The sequence below is a fragment of the Chiloscyllium plagiosum genome, chromosome 27 (genome assembly GCF_004010195.1).
Source record: "Chiloscyllium plagiosum isolate BGI_BamShark_2017 chromosome 27, ASM401019v2, whole genome shotgun sequence".
Lineage (NCBI taxonomy): Eukaryota > Metazoa > Chordata > Chondrichthyes > Orectolobiformes > Hemiscylliidae > Chiloscyllium > Chiloscyllium plagiosum.
The window spans coordinates 47682316-47704428 of record NC_057736.1 but is presented as its reverse complement, the minus strand read 5'-3'; the positions used below and the strand labels follow the sequence as shown (position 1 = coordinate 47704428).

Below are 22113 nucleotides of genomic sequence, written 5' to 3'. Positions count from 1 at the left end.
GCCCCTCACATCTTCTTTGAATTTTCCCCCGTCTCACCTTAAATAAGACCATAAGACCATAAGACATAGAAGCGGAAGTAAAGCCATTCGGCCCATCGAGTCCACTCCGCCATTCAATCATGGCTGATGGGCATTTCAACTCCACTTACCCGCATTCTCCCCGTAGCCCTTAATTCCTTGTGACATCAAGAATTTATCAATTTCTGCCTTGAAGACATTTAGCGTCCCAGCCTCCACTCTGTGGCAATGAATTCCACAGGCCCACCACTCTCTGGCTGAAGAAGTGTCTCCGCATTGCTGTTCTGAATTTACCCCCTCTAATTCTAAGGCTGTGTTCACGGGTCCTAGTCTCCTCGCCTAAAGGAAACAATTGCCTAGCGTCCACCCTCTCCAAGCCATGTATTATCTTGTAAGTTTCTATTAGATCTCCCCTTAATCTTCTAAACTCCAATGAATACAATCCCAGGATCCTCAGCCGTTCCTCATATGTTAGACCTACCATTCCAGGGATCATCCGTGTGAATCTCCGCTGGACACGCTCCAGTGCCAGTATGTCCTTCCTGAGGTGTGGGGACCAAAACAGGACACAGTACTCCAAATGGGGCCTAACCAGAGCTTTATAAAGTCTCAGTAGCACAACGGTGCTTTTATATTCCAACCCTCTTGAGATAATTGACAACATTGCATTCGTTTTCTTAATCATGGACTCAACCTGCATGTTTACCTTTAGAGAATCCTCAACTAGCACTCCCAGATCCCTCTGTACTTTGGCTTTACGAATTTTCTCACCATTTAGAAAGTAGTCCATGCTTGTATTCTTTTTTCCAAAGTGCAAGACCTCGCACTTTGGATTCCATCAGCCATTTCCTGGACCACTCTTCCAAACTGTCTAGATCCTTCTGCAGCCTCCCCACTTCCTCAGTACTACCTGCCTGTCCACCTAACTTTGTATCATCGGCAAACTTCGCTAGAATGCCCCCAGTCCCTTCATCCAGATCATTAATATATAATGTGAACAATGCATGCCCTCTAGTATTAAACATTTCAACTCTGGAAAAAAGATTCTGATTATCAATCTGATCTATGCATCCCATAATTTTATAGAAGTCTATCAAGTTTCCCCTTAGCTTCTGACACTCAAGAGAAAACAACCCAAGCTTTTCTAGACTCTCTTTATAGCTCATACTCTCTAAACCAGGCAGCATCCTGGTAAACCTCTTCTGCACCCTCTCCAAAACCTCTCTGTAATATGGTGACCAGAACTGAACACAACACTCTAAATGTGGCCTAACCAAAGTCTTATAAAACTGCAACATGACATCCTGACACGTCCACTCAATTCCCAGAACAATAAAGGCAAGCATGCCATATGCCTTCTTTATCACCTTATCTACTTGCCTAGCCACTTTCAGAGATCTGTGGACTTGAACACCAAGATCCTTCTGCATATCAATGTTGTTCAGAGTCCTACCATTAACTGTATAGTTTTTCTCAATATTTGATCTCCCAAAGTGCAGCACTTCACACTTACCCCGATTAAATTCCATCTACCATTTCTTCACCCATATCTCCAACTGATCTCTTCCCACTGTCTCCTTTGACAACCTTCTACATGATTCACAACTCCACCAATCTTTCTATCATCTGCAAACCTACTAATCTTCCCATTTACATGTTCATTTAAGTCATTTATATTCATCACAACAGTAGAGGTCCCAGAAAGGATGTCTGCAGAATACCACTAGTCATGGACCTCCGGCCTGAAAACAACCTTCCACCACTAACTTCTGTCCTCTATGGGCAAGCAAATTCTGAATCTACATGGCCAAGTCACCATGCATCCTATGCATCTTAATCTTATGGATGAGCCTAACATGAGGAATCTTGTCGAAAGCCTTACTACATTCCATGTAGACAACATTCCCTGCTGTACCGTCCTTGATAACTTTGTCACCTCCTTGAAAAGTTCAATCAAGTTCGTAAAACATGACCTGCCCGGCACAAAGTGGTGTTGACTGTGCCTATTTAGGCCATGTTTTTTCCAAATGTGTGTAAATCCTATCTCTAAGAATTCTCACCAATAGCTTCCCAACCACCAAAGTGACAGTCACCAGTCTCCAGTTGCCTGGATTATCCCTATTTCCCTTCTTGAACAGAGGATCAACATTAGCTACTCAGCCGTCTTCTGGTGTCCAGCTAATGCTGCTATGGTTTTTTAAAAAATGATTCGGCAAGTGCAAATCTAGTGCTGCACAACAAAGTTGAGAGTAGAGAACACTACAGAAGGCCAATAACAGAACTGTTGTGTGAGGTCCCTGCATTCAGTGTTGTAAATGCATTAAAGCCCTAACCAAGTCAGAAAACACTAATACAGTTCCACATTCACAAGGATCTTGCTACATGCATCACCTGTCCCTTCACTCTGCCTTGTCAACCCAACTCCATCACAGCATCTTCACAGCCGCTTATTCTGCATGTTTGTCTGTTTTTGGAAATGCAACTTTACATTTAAAGACTACATGAAAAACGGAATATATGGAAGTGTTTAGGCATTATCCGAATTAGAAACTGTTTCCCACATGGTTCCTTGGAAATGAAGTGAATAGTATTATCTATGAGATTTATTTGCTGTTTACATAAAGTCAAGTAACTTTTTAAACATTAAAGGCTTCAAGGAGTACAGATACGGCTTTGATACAGAGGATCAGCCACAGTCATGTTTGATAGTTTGAAAGGCTGAATAGCCGACTGCTGCTCTTAGTTTCTTGATTTCTCAGTCTATCTCTGAGATAGTTTTTTTTGTGAAGGTAAGGTATTAACGTGTATTGGCTGAAGGCAGATGTATGGAGTTAGGCCACAAATTAGTCATGACCTGATAGTCATAGAGTCACAGAGTCCTACAGCACGGAGGAAGACCCTTTGGTCCAAACTGGTCCATGTGACCAAAATGTCCATTACACTAACCCCATTCCCCTGCATTTCACCCATATCCTTCTAAACCTTTCCTATCCATGTATTTCCAAATCCATGTATTTTCTACTGGCAGCTCATTCCATGTGCATACCACCCGCTGTGTAAAAATGTTGCCCCTCAGGTCCCCTTTTATTATTTCCCCCCTCACCTTAAACTGATGCCCACTAGTCCTCAATTCCTCAACCCTGGGAAAATGACTGAATGCATTCACCCTATCCATGTCTCTCATGGTCTTATATACCTCTATAAGATCCCCCCCCACCCTCAGTCTTGTGTAAAAATGTTGCCCCTCAGGTCCCCTTTTATTATTTCCCCTCTCACCTTAAACTGATGCCCTCTAGTCCTCAATTCCTCAACCCTGGGAAAATGACTGAATGCATTCACCCTGTCCATGTCTCTCATGGTCTTATATACCTCTATAAGATCCCCCCCCACCCTCAGTCTTCTTTGCTCTAATAAAGGTCCTACCCTGTCCAACGCCTCCCTATAACTCAGACCCTTGAGTCCTGGCAACATCCTTGTACATTTCTTCTGCATGCTTTCCAGTTTAATAATATCCTTCCTATAGCAAGGTGACCAAAACTGAACACAATACTCCAAATGCAGCCTCACCAATGTCCTGTCCAACTGCAACATAACTTCTCAACTTCTCTACTCATTGCCCTAAATGACAAAGGACAGCATACCAAAAGCTCTGTCTACCTGTGACTCCAACTCACTGAATAGTGGAACAGGCTTGAAGGGTTGATTAGATTCGAGTCACCTTTCCCATATTCCCATGTTTTGGAGAAAAGGCAGGCAACTGTTCAAGGAGATGTGATTTAAGGAACTTAATTACTGGAAAACCTGGTTTTGAAAAGATTCTAGGGACTCTAAGTTAATGGTTGTCGAGCTGGTTAAGTTCTGGATTTAGTTTTCTATTTTACAAACATAAGTGGTAAGTGAAGATGGGAACCCAGGGGAACAATTCTCTCTCTATCTCTCTCTCCCCTCTCTTAGTAGAATTTTCTGGAAACCTGACAAAGTTTTCAAATATAATTAATTCTGATTACCTTATAAACCTTGAAAAGGTGGCCTTCGTCACTTTCCAAAGACTCAGATCTAGCTTGATCTCAAATTAAACTAAAGATCTTCCGTCAGCACACAGCTGCCAGCAACTCAATTTCATAGACTCTAAGAAGTCATCAAATTCTTTCCTTTGTTTTCAGGCCCTTGGCCAACAGATGTGTCTGTGTTTGGGACTAAGGGGACATAGTTAAAATTGTGAATTATAACTTTTATGTTTCATGTTTTTCTACTTAGTTTAAAGATAAAATTAGTGTTATAACAAATATACTATTTTGAGATTATTAAAGAGGCCAGGTGAAAGTCTGTTTTACTCTGGAAAACTGTACAAAAGAGATCATTTTGGTGATTGAATAAATATATTCAAACAAATGGTATGGCTGGTGGAAGTACGGGACTTGATTATCAACACATTCCATTCTATTTATTCACTTGTGAAATGTGTTTTTCGCTGGCTAGCCAACACTTATTGTCCATTCATGGTTGCCCTTGAGAAGGTAGTGGTGAGCTGCCTTGTGAACCGCAACCACATGATGTTTGTAGACCCACAATGCCCTTATGGAGGGAATTCTAGGATTTTTACTAAGTGACACTGAGAAATATTTCCAAGTCAGGATAGTGAGTGGCTTGGACTGGAACTTGCAGGTTCCCATGTATCTGTTGCCTTTGTCCATCTCGATTGAAGTGGCCATAGGTTTGTAAAGTGCTCAGGATGATCAGAGAATTTCTGCAGTGTTTTGTGTAGGTAATACAAACTAATGCTACTCAGCATTGGTGATGGAGGGAGTTGATGCTTGTGGGATGGTACCAAACAAGCAGGCTGCTTTGTCTTGGATGGTATCTAGCTTTTTAAGTGTTGTTGGAACTGCAGTCATCTAGACAAATGGGGAGTATTCCATCATATTCCTGATTTATGCCTTGTAGAATGTGGAAAAGCTTTGGGGAGTTAGGTGGTAAGTTAGTTGCTGCTGTATTCCGAGCATCTGATCTGCTCTTGTACTTACATGGTGACTTCAGTTGAGTTTCTGATCAATGGCAGCCTCTAGGATGTTGATAGTGGGGGATTCAGTAATGGTAGCACCATTGTTTGTTAAGGCCGATGGTTAGATTATCTGTTATTGGAGATGGTCATTGCCTGGCATTTGTGTGGTAAGAATGTTACTTGGTACTTGTCAGTCCCAGCCAAGATACTGTCCAATTGTTGCATTTGAACATGGACAGCTTCAGTATCTAAGGAGTATCAACTGATGCTGAGTATTGTGCAATCTCTGGCAAAATCCCCACTTCTGACCTTATGATGGAGGGAAGTTCATTGATGAAATAGTTTAAGATGGTTGAGCCCAGGACACTACCCCAAGGAAATCCTGCAGAGATATCCTGCAGCTGAGATGAATAACCTCAGCCATCTTCCTATGTGCCAGGTATGACTCCAAGCAGTGGAGGGTTTATCCCCAATACCCACTGATTCCAGTTTTTCCAAAGCTCCTTGATGCCCCAATCATGCGAATGCAGCGTTGCTGACAAGAACTGTCACTCACACTTAGAATACAGCGCAGTACAGGCCCTTCGGCCCTCGAATTCAGTACTTTTGTTTATGCTTGAACCAAGGCTAAAATGTGGTCAGGAGCTGAATGGCCCTTAACAGTGCCCATACTGGGTGTCAGTGAGTCGGTTATTGCTCAGCAGGTACTGGTAATTGCACTGTTATTGGCATCTTCCATCACATTACTGATGATCGAGATTAGACTGATGGGGCAGTAACTGGCCAGTTAGATTTGCCCTGCTTTGTGACATGCCCGGACAAGTCTTCAGTACTATTGAGGGCACAGTTTCAGGACCCATAGCTTTTGCAGTATCCTGTGCTTCCAAACATTTCTTGATATTACATAGAGTGAATTGAAATGGCTGAAGACTGGCATCTGAGATTTTGTGGACCACTGGAGGATGCCAAGATGGATCATGCACTTGGCACATCTTGCTGAATTTTGCTACAAATGTTTCAGCCTTATCTTTTGCACTGATGTGCTGATCACCCCATCATTGAGAAAGGGACATTTGTGGCATGCCTCCTCCTCACCATTAACTGTCCATCACCATTCATGACTGCAGAACTCAGATCTGACTGCTAGTTTAGGATCACTTAACTCTGTCTATCACTTGCTGCTTATGCTGTTTGGCATGCAAGTAGTCCTGTTTGGAACTTCACCAGGTTGACACCTCATTTGTAGGTATATCTGGTCTGCTCCTGGAATGTCTTTCTGCATTCTCCATTGAACCAGGGTTGATCCCCTTCTTGATAGTAATGGTTGAGTAGGGAAACGCTGGGCCATGAGGTTGCAGATTGTGTTGGAGTATAATTCTGCTTGTTGATGGCCCAAAGTGCCTCAAAGTTGCCTAGTTTGAGTTGTTAGATCTGTCCCATTTCCGATGTGGTGTATTCTCAATTTGAAAGCAGGACTTCATCACCACAAAGACTCTCTGGTGGTCACTCTTATCGATACCGTCATGGAAAGATGTATCTGCACTGGGCAGACTTGTAAAGATGAGGTTAAGCATCTTTTTCCCTCTTGCTGCTGCTGAACCACTCTTGCTGGTGGCCATTGAAATCTCCAACACAAAGTACATGTTATGCCCTTGTCACTCTCAGACCTTCCTTCAAGTGTTGTTCAATATGGAGGGGTACTGAATCATCGACTGAGAGATGACAGTGTGTGGTCATTAACAGGTTTCCTTGACCATATTTTACCTCAAGACATGAAACGTCATGGGATTTGAGGCCAATATTGAGGAATCTCAAGGTGAATCCCCCCTGACTGTATGTCTCCACCTTTGCTGGATTTGTCCTGCTGGTGGGACAATATATATCTAGGGATGGTGCTGGTTGTATCTGGGACATTATCTGTAAAGTGTGATCCTGTGAGACAGTTCTCCCAATTTTGGCACACATTCTCAGATGTTAGTAAGGAAGACTTTGCAGGGACATCACAGCTGTCATTGTTGGTTCTGGTGTCTAGGTTGATGCCAGGTGACCCATCTGGTTTAACTTTTTAGTTGAGACTTCATTACCACTTCCTAGGCTATTTCAGAGGGCAGCTGAGAGTCAACCACATTGCTGTGGCTCTGAAGTCACATGTAAGTCAGACTAGGTGAGGATAGCAGATTGCCTTCCCAGAAGTACGTTAGTGAGGCAGATGCATTTTACCAACAATCAACAATGGTTTCATGATCATCAGTAGATTTATTCCAGACTTTTTTATTTAATTCAAGTTCTACTATCTGTCATGTTAGGCTTTGAACCTGGATCTCCAGAAAATTAATTGAATTTTGGATAAATACTCAAGTGATAATACTAGGCCATCGCCTCCCCAGTAGACATGATAAGATGCATTTTCTCACAGTCCCCTGCACCTCACCTTCCCCCTTATACACTTTTGTAAATCTCCATGATATCTAGTGTTCTCTAACCATATATAACCACACATTAACATTGGTGAAAAGAACACGGAGCATGGGAAGAGGAGGAGACCTGGACATGGGCTTCCGCATAACTTCAGCTGAAATTGCAAGAAGGGCTCCCTCGAAATCGCTGATACTTTGGAGGCCATCATCATCAGAGATTAATATTAACTGTCCCCTTCTCCAAATGTCCCAGCAAACACCCAAATATGTTGATAAATTTTCAACATAGATTAAAATATGATCATTTTTCTAACAGTATTTAATCTACCAGTTCTAAACTGTGGCTTTTAAATAAACTGCTTTAAAAAACAACTATGATCTCAACCCTCATTTTGAATAACATAAGCCCCAGACCTAGAAGCTCAAAGTGGAGAGCAAGCTTCTAGAGAAACTATAAGAAAGTAGAATAATGGCAGATGTAAAATTGGAGCTTTTTCAGTGCAAGTGAAGAGTCAGGCATCATAGAGAATTGGTAGCAGGGTAATAATTGTGATGATACTGTAGATCACTAATAATCCAAAAGTAACGGAGAATGATAATGAATTTCTGACCAGGAACTACAATGCAAAATTTAACTCAACAGCCTTCAGGATAAGTAGGACATCATACATTGAACAACTAACAGCACAAGTGGGGGATAGACATTTAACTGTACATGGTTACCTTAAACCTTAAGCAACTGATTTTAACAATGTAGTTAGTGGACTGATCTAGTTTTAACAGCAGAGAAGTCGTGGAATTTGGAAGCCAAATGTGAAAAATACTCTAGAGGTCAATGATGAAAATACGAACTGGACACTTTCAGGTGCTGAGGTAAATATAAACTTGTGGCTAAAATTAATGGTAAAACTAGAAGGCACCTCCTCTCTCCACTACAGCTGATGGAATATGAAGTGTGGAAGAGAGATCTGGGGAGGATGGCATATAATAGAAATGCCATTCGGAACTAAGTGTAGAACTATTATAAATATTTTAAAAATTCTTAAAACCAATTGATTCATTCCCTGTCACCAGAATCTAATTTTTCAATTTGGATAACATTATGAGCAAGATGCCTTTTTAACTTTACTGCTGCTGCTCAGGACTTTCAATTTTCTGCTTGAAGCTGTTTTACATCCTGGACAGAAGTAGGATTATTTGTGCATTGTGTAACTGTGATATTAAGTGCTGACCAATCAACTGAAGTTAGAAGTTGATGAGCCTGCTGTATTCTGTATTACTGCCGTATTTTCACGTTTTAAAATGAATAATTCTCAATTTGCTCTCCAGTAAATGCTGACTGACAGCAGCATATAGTTGCACAGGTGTTGCATACACAAAATAACTAAGTTGAAGCCTCAACAAGAAAAGGTGGCAGCACTCAAGCCAAATACAATCCCGTCCTCACTTAACAACAGTCAATGGTGATCAGGAAGTGATCCATGATACCCACTACTGCTGTTGTAGCTGTAATCAGCTAATTCAATATAGATTGACATCTTCCCAGTCTTTGTTGAGCTTTACAATTGTTTCAAGTAAGCTATAGGGAGAGGGCTCCTAAACAGATGTTCTAAAGCTTCATCAGTTCCAGGAATAATTATTAAAATATTGCTGAAGAGGGAGCCATGACGCTGACGCATTCCATCCTGCACTCATCAGGACAAATGCAAGAATAGCAAATTTTAAATAATCACAGTAATCTATTCTGCATGATTCGATTCTGAGCTGCCATAGTGGGGAAAATCAAGCCCTATGCCTCTACTGTGATCTGCATGTCTTTCTATAAACTTTCACCATCTTCAATAACCTGCTCCTGCATACTTTATTGAATCATTCTTTTTAGTTTATATTGCCTCACATCACTTTTCTGACCAAAATATTTTGCTTTGCACTTCCCTGCATTGGATTTAATCTGCTGCCTGTCCACCCATTCAACTAGAATATGTCTGCTTAAAGTCTTTCACAGTCATTCTCAGAGTTCACTGTGTTTCCAAGTTTGGTGTTGTCAGCAAATTTCAAATTGTGCCCAGAAGTGTAGGTCAATGATTAGATTAGATTAGATTAGATTACAGTGTGGAAACAGGCCCTTCGGCCCAACAAGTCCACACCGACCCGCCGAAGCGCAACCCACCCATACCCCTACATTTACCCCTTACCTAACACTACGGGCAATTTAGCATGGCCAATTCACCTGAGCTGCACATCTTTGGATTGTGGGAGGAAACCGGAGCACCCGGAGGAAACCCACGCAGACACGGGGAGAATGTGCAAACTCCACACAGTCAGTCGCCTGAGGCGGGAATTGAACCCGGGTCTCCGGCGCTGTGAGGCAGCAGTTGTATCTGGAAAAAGCACTGATTTCATATCAAGCCCTGAGAACCACATTTTACATTTTGAATTAGTTAAGAAAATACTGTTCCACCATTCAGTTTTGTGCCAGTTTCCAATTTTATAATTATGCTGCCACTGTCCCTTTTATTCCAAAGTCTTCAACTTTGATGACAAGGCCTATGAGACTTTGTCAAACATCTTTTGGAATCCATATATACACATAAGCTACACGATTCCACCAAATTCCTTTGATATATCAAAACTCAATCAAGTTGGTTAACAACAATTTGCCTTCAACAAATTCATGCTGCACCCATTAATTAACCTAAATATGTTCTATTAACTATTAATTTTGTCCTACATTATCATTTCTAAAATCTTTCCAAAACATTGTTTCATGGTTAAAATTACTTCCCATTTTCCCACCTTCTCTGCCGGTTTTACCAATTTAATGGTCTGTCGGTTGGCCCTTGAACTTGCACTCTTCATAAGATTACAGGTATTCCATATCACAACTCAGACCATCAAATCCCAATCACCCATCATGCTCATTGACCAGCAATGGCTACTAGTCCAGATATATCTTAAAATTTGATGATGCTTTTTCTTATTGAAAATCAGATTATCTCTGTACTGTTCCCAATCAAACAGACTCAGGGAAAATACAGGGTTAGATACAGAGTAAATCTCCCTCTACCCTTACATCAGTGGTAAGGAAATAATTGGAAAAAATTCTGAGAAACAAATTAAGCAACACTTAGAAAGGCAGTGATTGATTGTGCATAGCCAGCATGGATTTGTCAGAGGGGCCTATCTCAATTAATTGAATTTTGATGAGGGTAGGGCAGTTGATGTGGTTTACGTGGACTTCAATAAGGTCTTTGACAAGGTCTCACATGTAAGGCTGGTCCAAAAAGTAAGAGCCCACAGGATCCAAAATTGGCTAACAAATAGGAGGCAAAGGATGACCTTGGAGTTCAACCCTGCCAAGTGTGAGGTTGTCCATTTTGGAAGAACAAATAAGAATGCGGAATACAGGGTTAATGGTAGGGTTCTTAGTCAGGTGGAGGAACAGAGGGATCTTGGGGTCTATGTACATAGATCTTTGAAGGTTGCCACTCAGGTGGATAGAGTTTGTAAGAAGGCCTATGGAGTATTATCGTTCATTAGCAGAGGGATTGAATTCAAGAGTCGTGAAGTGATGTTGCAGCTGTACAGGACTTTGGTTAGGCCACAGTTGGAGTACTGTGTGCAGTTCTGGTCGCCTCACTTTAGGAAAGATGTGGAAGCTTTGGAGAGGGTGCAGAGAAGATTTACCAGGATGTTGCCTGGAATGGAGAGGAAGTCGTACGAGGATAGGTTGAGAGTTCTCGGCCTTTTCTCGTTGGAACGGCGAAGGATGAGGGGTGACTTGATAGAGGTTTATAAGATGATCAGAGGAATAGATAGAGTAGACAGTCAGAAAGTTTTTCCCCGGGTACAACAGAGTGTTACAAGGGGACATAAATTTAAGGTGAAGGGTGGAAGGTATAGGGGAGATGTCAGGGGTGGGTTCTTTACCCAGAGAGTGGTGGGGGCATGGAATGCGCTGCCCGTGGGAGTGGTAGAGTCGGAATCATTGGCGACCTTTAAGCGGCATTTGGATAGGTACATGGATGGGTACTTGATCTAGGTTAGAAGTTCGGCACAACATCGTGGGCCGAAGGGCCTGTTCTGTGCTGTATTGTTCTATGTTCTATATGTTCTATGTTCTATGACGGTGGAGGATTGTTCTTATAACTGGAAACCTATGACTAGTGATGTACCACAGACATCAGTGCTGTGAACCTTGCTGTTTGTTATGTACATTAATAAGTTGGATGTGAATGTAGCAGGTACAATTTATTAAGTTTGCAGATGCCACGAAAGTTGGGTGGTAATGATAATGTGGAGGATGGTCTCAGCCTACAGTCTGATAGTAATCAGCCGGTAAATTGGGCATAATAATGGCAGTTAGAATTTAATCCTGATAAGTGTGAGATGATACATTTTGGGAGGTCTAATAAGGGAAGGTTATATACAATGAATGGCAGGTCCTTCGGGAGGAACAAAAGAACCTTGGTGTACAAATCCATAGATTCCTGAAGTTGTCATGACACGCAGACAGGGTGGTGAAGAAGGCATATGGGATGTTTGTCCTCATTAGCCAGAGCATGGAATATAAGAGCTAGGTAGTCTTGTATAAAACATTGCTTAGACCATAGATGGAATACTGTGTACAGTTCTGGTTGGTACACTATCGGAAGGACGAGATTGCACTGGGGAGGACGCAGAGGAGATTCACCAGGACGTTACCTGGAATGAGAAGTCTCAGTTATAAGGAAAGTCAGAATAGACTGGGTTGTCTTGCTTGGAGCAGACGAGGCTGAGGGGCAGGGGTTTTCTGATTGAAGTATACAAAATTATGAGATGCATAGACAGGGTAGATCATGAGAATATTTTCCCCACAGCAGACGTGTCTAAGACCTGAGGGGATGTGTTTAAGGTGAAGACTAAGTGGTTAAAGGAGATCCAAGAAAACCAATTTTCAGAGCTTGGTGGAAATATAGCACTTGCTGCCTAAAAAGGTGGTGGAGGCAGGTACTCTCGTAACATTTAAGAAGCAGCTGGATGAGCACTTAAAATGCCGGAGAATATTCAGCTATGGACCAGGGCCTAACAGAAGAAATATGCTCTCTATTTCATTAATATAATTTATGTTTGTTGGGATCCAGGTTTTTTTTTTCAAGGATGTCATACAATCTAGTGTTTCTTACCGATTACACAGAATGGCTTTCGAGCAAATCGGAGCCTCCCCTGCAATCCTCTGTACCGGCAACAGCAGCCAGCTGCCCAAATTCGGACCACATACTCCATTCCAAATACAATGATCATTAGGAATTCCTGTAGAACAGGACAAATTAAACATATAGCATTAGTACTGAGTTTCTCAACTCTAAACTTGTGGTCAAGGTTGTCATGGACTAGGCCAGGCCCTATCAGAACATTTCAAGAAAGGAGTCTGGATGCTAACTTTGCTCATTGTTTTAAACAGGTGCAGAGTGAATATTCCAGGAGTGATGCAGCTGGCTCAACCACTTAGCATTAAACAAAACAGAATTTATTTGCAATATTACCAAATAAAATATAAACTAAAGAGAACAGAATATAGAATGACTTAATCTGTCTGAGAACCCAAAAGACTGTCCCAACTTAATGATGCTGTTCCAAATTTCTGCAACAATCCGCATAAACACCCCTTGGCAAAAAAGGTAAAACCAAACACAGGGTCTTACAGGAGAGACAGAGATGGCAGAGGGATTCAGCATGGAACACCTTCTTCCATGTAGTTGTTCTTTGGACCAGCAGCCTCAAACTGACTGACTGCTTTCAGTGAACAGCCAGACTGCTAAAACCCAAACCAAACCAGAGAAAAACTGAGCTGGGAGAACTGACCACTCCCTTTTCATTGTACAAGAGTTTTTTTTTAACTTGAAGGTCTTTTGCTTGAGGCAGTACCTGTTAGTTATAATCAAATTGGCCCGAAAACCCTTCAAACCTCGACCTTTTAGAATTTCTGCATTTATGGCTGCTCTGACAAAAAAGCCAAGGACAGCATAACCTTGTTAATGAAGGAGCATCATCACAACTCCCCCCTTTAAAAAAAAGAACCATCAACGTCCAAAGATAGCTTCATTTTAAAACCCCTTAATCTTAAACAGTTTGTACTCCACACACACATATATAGATTACATTGACAATAGTCATGCAAACGTGCACTGCTACATTTGTTTCCGTCAGTTTTACTCCTGCCACCGAACGCCTGTTTCTCATTCAAGTCTCGACAATGCTTTGGCAATCATGTTTCCTCATCCTGCCACATGCATAATTTTCAAATTGAATGGCTGTAACAATAAAAACAGTCTGTCAGTTTTGTCCTTAAATTTTTCCATAAACTTCAATGATCAGTGTATATGATTGTCTCAGATACATTACTGGTAACATAAACATTGAAATGTTGTAATGCCAACATCAAGCTCAAAGTCTCCTTCTTAAATGTTGAATATTTCTGCTGATCAATGTTCAGTTTCCTGGAAAAATACCCAATAGATCTTTTTATCTTCTCATCATCTTCCTGTAAGAGCACAGCACCGACATGGCTTTGCTTAATAAGATGTGGCTGATACTGGAGCAGTGGTTAACACAGCTTTCAGGTTGTCAAATGTCTTCTGACAGTCTGCTGTCCACTGAAGCTTCTTGCCTTTCTTTATTAATTCAGTGAGTGGAGAAACCACACTGCTAAAATTTGGTACGAATTTTCGATAAATTCCACTCAATCCCAGGAACCATAGTACTGCTCTTTTTGTCAATGGTATGGGAAGCTCCCTAATTACCTTTGTTTTTGCATCCTATGGGCCATTTGTCCATATCCAATAACATGACCCAGGAAGGTGACTTGGGCTTTGGCAAATTTACTTTTAGCCAGGTTTCTCACCAAGCCTGTCTCCTGAAGTTGATCGAACAAGTCTGATAAATGTTGTAAATGTTCCTTCCATGTGGGATTAAAAATCACAAGGTCATCGATATAAATTATACAATTGGGTAATCCGGCAATGATCTTATTGGCTAATCTCTGAAATGTGGCTGGCGCATTTTTCATACCAAATGGCATGACTTTAAACTGATATAGTCCATTTGGCATTACGAAAGCTGAAATTGTCTTTGATCTTTCAGACAAAGATACCATCCTCTGAGCAAGTCCAACTTAGAAATATAAGTTGCTTGTTCCACCTTTTTAACACAGTCTTTCAAACGCGGAATCGGATAAGCATCAGTCTTTGTAACTGCATTGACTTCGTTTTAGTCCACACATAAGCGATGGGTACCATCTGGGTTTGGCACCATTACTATGGGTGAACTCCAGACACTGTAACTCACTTCAATTATATCGTCTTGAAGCATGTGCTCAATCTCCTTTTGAACCTGCGCTAACTTTAGAAGGTAATGCCTACAAGGATGTTGCTTAATCAGAATAGCATCTCCTATATCCATATCATGCATAACTAGGTTAGTACTTCCCAGCTTATTTCCATGTGATAGAAATAACTTTTTCAGGTCATTTTCCTCTGGAAGATAACTCAATAATTTATCTCAATCTTTGACAACTTGCTCACTGTCCAATTTAATTTGAGGAATGCCCAATTCAGAATCGTCTGAACCTGGTTCTTCCCTCTGTCTCCTATGGCTTTCCTTCCCTGTCAAAATACCTTTTGAGCACATTCACATACATATTCTGTGAGATTTCCTTATGTCTGCAGTCCTTATCAAATAATTCACCTCACTTAATTTCCTTTCAACTTGATAAAGTCCACTAAAGCTTGCTTTTGAAGGTTCACCTATTACTGGAAGGACCACTAACACTTTATCCCCCATAGCAAAATTGCGAGTATTTGATTTCTTATCTGTATCCTGTTTCATAGTATGCTCTGATACTTTTAAATGTTGTATAGCCAACTGCCCCGTTCTAGCTAAGTGTTCCCTAAAATTTGACACATAGATTAGAGATGTGGTCTCTGAATTCTGACTTACTATTTTCTCCTTAATCAATTTCAGTGGTCCTCTCACTTCACGCCCGATCATTAATTCAAATGGACTGAATTTGGTTGATGCATTTGGTGCATCTCTGATCGCAAAAAGTACTAATGGAATCCCAGTCATCTGGATAGTCTTGACTATAAGTCCTCGACATGGTCTTTAATGTCTGATGCCACCTTTCTGGCGCTCCCTGCAATCCTGGATGGTACGCAGTAGATTTGAATTGTTTTATTCCTAAGCTGTCCATAACTTCCTTGAATAACTTTGATGTAAAGTTTGACACTTGATCTGATTGTATCTCTGTGGGCAGTCTGCATCTAGTGAAAAATCTGAGCAATTCCTCCACAATCCTTTTAGTTGTGGAATTGCATAATGGAACTGTCTCTGGAAATCTAGCGGACACATCCATTATTGTTAACAGTTACTGATTCCCACTTTTTGTTTTCAGTAGGAGTTCTATGCAATCAGTTAAGACTCTTGTAAAAAGTTCCTCAAATGCCAGAATTAAAAGTGCATGATTTATTACTGCCTGTGTTTTTACAATCACCTGACATATATGACATGTCTGGCTATATTCAACTACATCCTTGTGCAGTCCAGGATGGTAAAAATATTTTTGTATTTTAGCTTGGGTTTTTCTCACTCCAAAATGACCCCCTAGTGGTAGCTCTTGTGCTACCCACAACACCTCCTTTCTATAACACACTGGCAATACGACTTTTAGATTAGATTACTTTACAGTGTGGAAACAGGCCCTTTGGCTCAACAAGTCCACACTGCCCCGCCGAAGCGAAACCCACCCATACCCCTACATTTACCCCTACCTAACACTACGGGCAATTTAGCATGGCCAATTCACCTGACCCTGCACATCTTTGGACTGTGGGAGGAAACCGGAGACCCGGAGGAAACCCACGCAGACACAGGGAGAATGTGCAAACTCCACACAGTCAGTCGCCTGAGGCAGGAATTGAACCCGGGTCTCTGGCGCTGCGAGGCAGCAGTGCTAACCACTGTGCCACCGTGCCACCCTCTTGTTGAACTTCTGCCCATTTTTCATCTGCCTGAATATGTGATGGTCTCCATTTTCTCATTAACATATCATTTTTAAGATTGTAACATTCAGGGATACATTCAAATTCTTTTTCCATGTGTGCCTTTTGATACAATAATTTTAAATGTTCATCTTTCTGCTGTAACTCAGTTAATTTATCTGAGCTAAAGATGTCTGCTTTGTCATCTATTTGCTCCTGGTTTGTCTCAAAGATTTGAACAAACAGGGTCTCTGCTAATTCTCCTTCAACTTTCTTAGCTGTACTCTTTGATCTCTCCTGTTTCAACTGGTGACTTTGTGACATCGTTATCACACAGTCAGGAAATATCCTGGAATATGTATCCTGCAATAGCTCAGTTGCCTGAATCTTGACTGGCTTTTCAATCACAGTACCCCTACTCCTGAACAAACTATATCATTAGCAAGGTCAAATTGTGTTGCTGGAGCTAAGAGTTTGTCCAGTACTCCTACCACAACTTCTCCACACTTCACTGCACACTCTAACCTCACCTTACATAACTGAGCGCTTCTTGTCTCATTGTGAATTCCCATTACTAGCACCTTTTATGGCAATAGTCCTTCATCTCTCAACATCACAGATTGAGAGGATCCTGTTACAATATTAAGAGATACATCTTTTCCTGCTGCGCCTGGTCTATGTGAACTAACTCACAGGTATATGGTTTAAGAATATCTGGCACTTCCTCCTTAACCAATGTCCAACCAGGTTGTACATTCTGGTGCAGCTTATCCTGTTTTCCTACATCCTGCTTTTCCTAACCCACCAACACTGTAATTTCATGTGGCCTACTTTATTGCAGTGAAAACAGTGGAGCTTTTAACTTCTCTTTCCCCTTCAAGGATTTCCTTTTACCTGTAACTTATCCTTATGATCTTCACCGAGAACTACATTTCCCTTTCCATATGAGGATTTCACTTTTCCCCAATTTCTAACTCTCATGGATTGAAATTGATTTTGGAAGCCAAACCTTGATGTATGGACCAACTCTTAGTGATCAGCCATTTCATCTGCTAATCTTGCTGTTTTAACTCTCTGCTCTTCCACAAAAGTGAATTTTAGTGCTCGTCCAAAATAATTGCCTCTCCAAGAATGTCATAGGTTTGCTCTATTTTTTTATGCCCTTATCCACCAATCAAAATTACTTCGTTTGATCCTTTCAAACTGAATGTATGTTTGACCAGGTTCCCTCCTTAGATTCCTGAAACATTGTCTGTAGCTTCTGACACACGCTCATATGCACTTAAGATGGCTTTTTTCACCTCCTCATTTGCCTGATACGTACTCTGATAATGAAGTGAATATCTCACTAGCTGTACCTACAATTTTAGTCTGGATCAAGAAAACCCACATGGTCACTGGCCACCACATTTGTTCAGTCACCTTTTCAAATGAAATGTACAAGGCTTCCACGTCCTTCTCCTCAAATTTAGGCAATGCTTGAATATATTTAAACAGATTCCCACCAGGCCTTTGGCTACCATGGGTTTGCTCATCCTCACTCTCTTCCTCACTAAGCTTACCTTCAACCTTCACCTCCATCCTTTTAAGCTGACTTTCCTGTCTAAGTGCCAATTTCTGAAGTTCAAACCCCTTCTCTTTCTTTCTTTCCTCTCTCTTTCTCTCTTTCTTTTTGTTCTGCTAAAGCGATTCATTCTTCTTCTCTTTTCTCTGCTTTTAATGTAATTCAAACTATTTCATTTCATTCCTTGTCTTTTGCCTCAAGCTGTTTCATTTTCAATTGAACTTTAGCCATCTCTGAAGATTCTGATGGTGTTTCCAGCAAATGTAAATGCTGAGCTATTGCTGTAATTATCTCTCCTTTCCTCATGGAAGGAGGCAGCTCCAGCTCCAGCTTGTCTGCTAATTCCAGCAGCTTGGCCTTAATCACCTGTTGTAAAACCCCCTTCTACCACCCCCAGAAATCTCTTGGTGACTGAAAGAGCCATTGCTATCCCAAGCACTGTTTAAACCACCAGAATTCAAAACCTACCACTCGCTATCTATGAGCCCAGCAACCCTAATCCCGAATTGAAACGAGAGAGAAATTCTAGACAAGTCCCAATCTATTATGGGCCAGGCCAGGCCAGGCTGCCTCAAAACATTTCAAGAAAGTAGCCCGGACCCTAACTTTGCTGGTTGTTTTAAACAGGTGTAGAGTGAATATTACAGGAGCGATTTAGCTAGATCAATCACTTACTTTTAAACAAAACAGAATTTATTTGTAACCTTACTAAATAAAACATAACAAAAGAGAACAGAATATAGAATAACTTTATCTGTCTGAAAATTCAACAGACTATCCCAACTTAATGATGCTGTTCCAAATTCCTGCAACAATCCCCATAAACGTCCCTTTGCAAAAAAGATAAAACCAAACACAGGGTCTTACAGAAGAGAGAGAGAGATGGCAGAGAGATTCAGCATGGAACACCTTCCCTGTAGCTGTTACTTGGACCAGCGGCCTCAAACTGACTGACTGTTTTCAGTGAACAGCCAGACTGTTAAAACCCAAACCAAACCAGAGAAAAACTGAGCTGGGAGAACTGACCATTCCTCTTTCATTGTACAAGAGTTTTGTTTTAAACTTGAAAGCCTTTTGCTTGAGACAGTACCTGTTAGTTATAATCAAATTGGCCCAAAAACCATTCAAACCTAAACCTTTCAGAATTGCTGCATTTACGACCTCTCTGAAAACAAAGCCAAGGACAGCATAACCTTGCTAATGAAGCAGCATCACACAAGGTTCAGTTTATATACTATACACTGGTGAGGCCAACCTGCAATCCATATATGGAGGCAAGTGATATTACTATAATATTTATGCCCTCTGAACTAACAAATGCAGCTTGTCCTCTATCCATGCAACAGCAATCTGGAACCTATTCACTCCATATTAGCAAGGTCAACCTGCAACTCATCCACTCAACACAATTGAAATTAGAGAATGTTAATTAACCCTTTAACTGCTTCATTTTCCATTTCTGAAATGATTCAAAATGATAACTTCTCTTCGTCAGTAGTTAAATATTATTCAGTATCAGTATGGCTTGACACATGCTAGTGTTTGAGCAGTAATAACAGGACAATCGCATTGCTTTACACTCTTAGAAGCATGATCAGCACTTAACCATAACAGAGTCTAGATTAGAGTGGTGCTGGAAAAGCACAGCAGATTAGGCATTATCCGAGGAGCAGGAAAATCGACGTTTCAGGCAAAAGCCTTCATCAGGAATAGAGGCAGGGAGCCTCCAGGTGGAGAGATAAATTGGGGGCAGGATGGGTGGGGTCCTGGGGAGAAGGTAGCAACGAATACAATGGGTGGATGGAGATGGGGATGCAGGTGATAGCTCAGAGAGGAGGGTGGAGCGGATAGGTTGGCAGCTTGGACAGATCATGAGGACAGTGCTGAGCTGGAAGTTTGGAACTGGGATAAGGTTGGGGGGGGGGTGTTGGTGACAATTCGCCACGGCACATTCGCCGACAATAATTAGCCACTGCCGGTTCGCCACCAGTGTTTCTCCACTGGGGTGATTTGACCTCTGGAGACTATTCGCCACGGGAAAGATATATCTGTAGTGATTGTTTTCCCTCCCGCCTGTTCTTTCATACTTCTCAGTCCCCTTTATTTATACAACTACATACTACATATTGATTAAAAAAAAGGTAAAATAAATATCATTTTATTGGTTAATTCTAACTTCAGGAAAACATTCTCTCATAGCACTGATATAAAACCATTGTGGTAAAACTTCTTATTTCCATGTTTAGTAATAATTTCTGTTTCCAAACTAAAAATTCCTATTCCAAAAATACAAGCTTTAAAAAAACACTCTTCTGTAATGAAAAGAAGTTGTTACTGAAACAACGCAAAAACTATATTCAAAATATACGAGTTATTTGCGGTGGCGAATCGTCTTCAGTGGCCAATGGGTGGTAGCTAAGCGTCCTCGGTGGTGAAAGGGCAGTGGCGAATCGTCGGCGGCGAATGTGCTATGGCGAATGGGCTATGGCGAATGGCCCCACCCCGAAGGTGGAGGGAGGGGAAACTGGTGAAGTCCACATTGATGCCCTGGGGTTGAAGATGAGGCGTTCTTCGTCCAGGCGTCAGGTGGTGAGGGAGCGGCGGTGGAGGAGGATCAGGACCTGCATGCACTCGGCAGAATGGGAGGGGGAGTTGAAATGTTGGGCCACGGGGCGGTGGGGTTGATTGGTGCGGGTGTCCCGGAGATGTTCCCTAAAGCGCTCTGCGAGGAGGCGCCAGTCTCCCCAATGTAGAGGAGACTGCACCGGGAGCAACGGATACAATAAATGACATTGGTGGATGTGCAGGTGAAATTTTGATGGATGTGGAAGGCTCCTTTCGAGCCTTGTATGGAGGTCCTGGTCATGGTGGATGGAGGTGTAGAGGGATTGGATGTCCATGGTGAAGATGAGGTGTTGGGGGCCGGGGAAACGGAAGTCTTGGAGGAGGTGGAGGGCGAGGGTGATGTCTCGAACGTATGCGGGGAGTTCCTGGACTAGGGGGGACTGGGCAGTATCGAGGTAGGTGGAGATGAGTTCGGTCGGGGCAGGTGCATGCTGAGACAATGGGTCGCCCAGAGTGGTCAGGCTTGTGGATCTTGGGAAGGAGGTAGAATCGGGCGGTGCAGGATTCCCAGACTAAGAGGTTGGAAGCTGTGGGTGGGAGATCTCCTGAAGTGATGACGGTTTGGCGATGGTGGTGGGGTCATGGTCGAGTGGACAGTAAAAGGAGGTGTCTTCGAGTTGGCGTCTGGCTTCAGCTGTGTAGAGGTCAGTGCGTCAAACTACCACTGCACCCCCTTTACCTGCTGGCTTGATGGTGAGGTTGGGATTGGAGTAGAGGATGTGGAGGGCTGTACATTGTGAGGGTGAGAGGTTGGAGTGGGGGAGGGGGGTAGACAGGTTGAGGCGGTTAATGTCCCGGTGGCAGTTGAAACTGAAGAGATCAAGGGCGGGTAGTAGGCCAGCACGGCGTGTCCAAGTGGATGGAGTGTGTTGGAGGTGTGTGAAGGGGTCTTTGGAAGGTGGGCGGGAGTCCTGATTGAAAAAGTAAGCTCGGAGGCGGAGGCGGCGGAAGATGTGTTCGACATCACAACATCATTAAATTCATTGATGCATGGACGGAGGGGGATAAAGATAAGGACTCCTGCCTAACATCCGAGGACCCCTTCACATACCTCCTGCGAGGAGGCTGAGCAGTTCGTCAACTTCACCAACATATTCCACCCGACCTTAAATTCACCTGGACCATCTCTGACACCTCCCTCCCCTTCCTGGACCTCTCCATCTCCATTAATAACAACCTACTTGACACTGATTTTTTTTTTTACAAACCCACCGACTCCCACAGCTACCTGGATTACACCTCTTCCCACCCTACCTCCTGCAAAAATGCCATCCCATATTCCCAATTCCTCCGCCTCCACTGTATCTGCTCCCCAGAGGACCAGTTCCACCACAGAACACACTAGATGGTCTCCTTCTTTAAAGACCGCAATTTCCCTTCCATGGTTGAAGATGCCCTTCAACGTACCTCATCCACATCCCGCACCTCCGCCCTCAAACCCCACCCCTCCAACCGTAACAAGGACAGAAC

At 42.3% G+C, this 22113-nt stretch overlaps 1 protein-coding gene across 2 annotated transcripts in view; it reads right to left on the bottom strand.

The window, feature by feature from the left end:
- LOC122563760 (potassium voltage-gated channel subfamily KQT member 4-like) overlaps positions 1-22113 on the bottom strand; it is a 631877-nt gene that overhangs the window by 190106 nt on the left and 419658 nt on the right. For both annotated transcript variants that reach the window (XM_043717964.1, XM_043717965.1), the window contains exon 3: positions 12603-12729. In XM_043717964.1, the coding sequence (XP_043573899.1) occupies positions 12603-12729 (127 nt within the window). The remainder of the gene's footprint in view (positions 1-12602; positions 12730-22113) is intronic.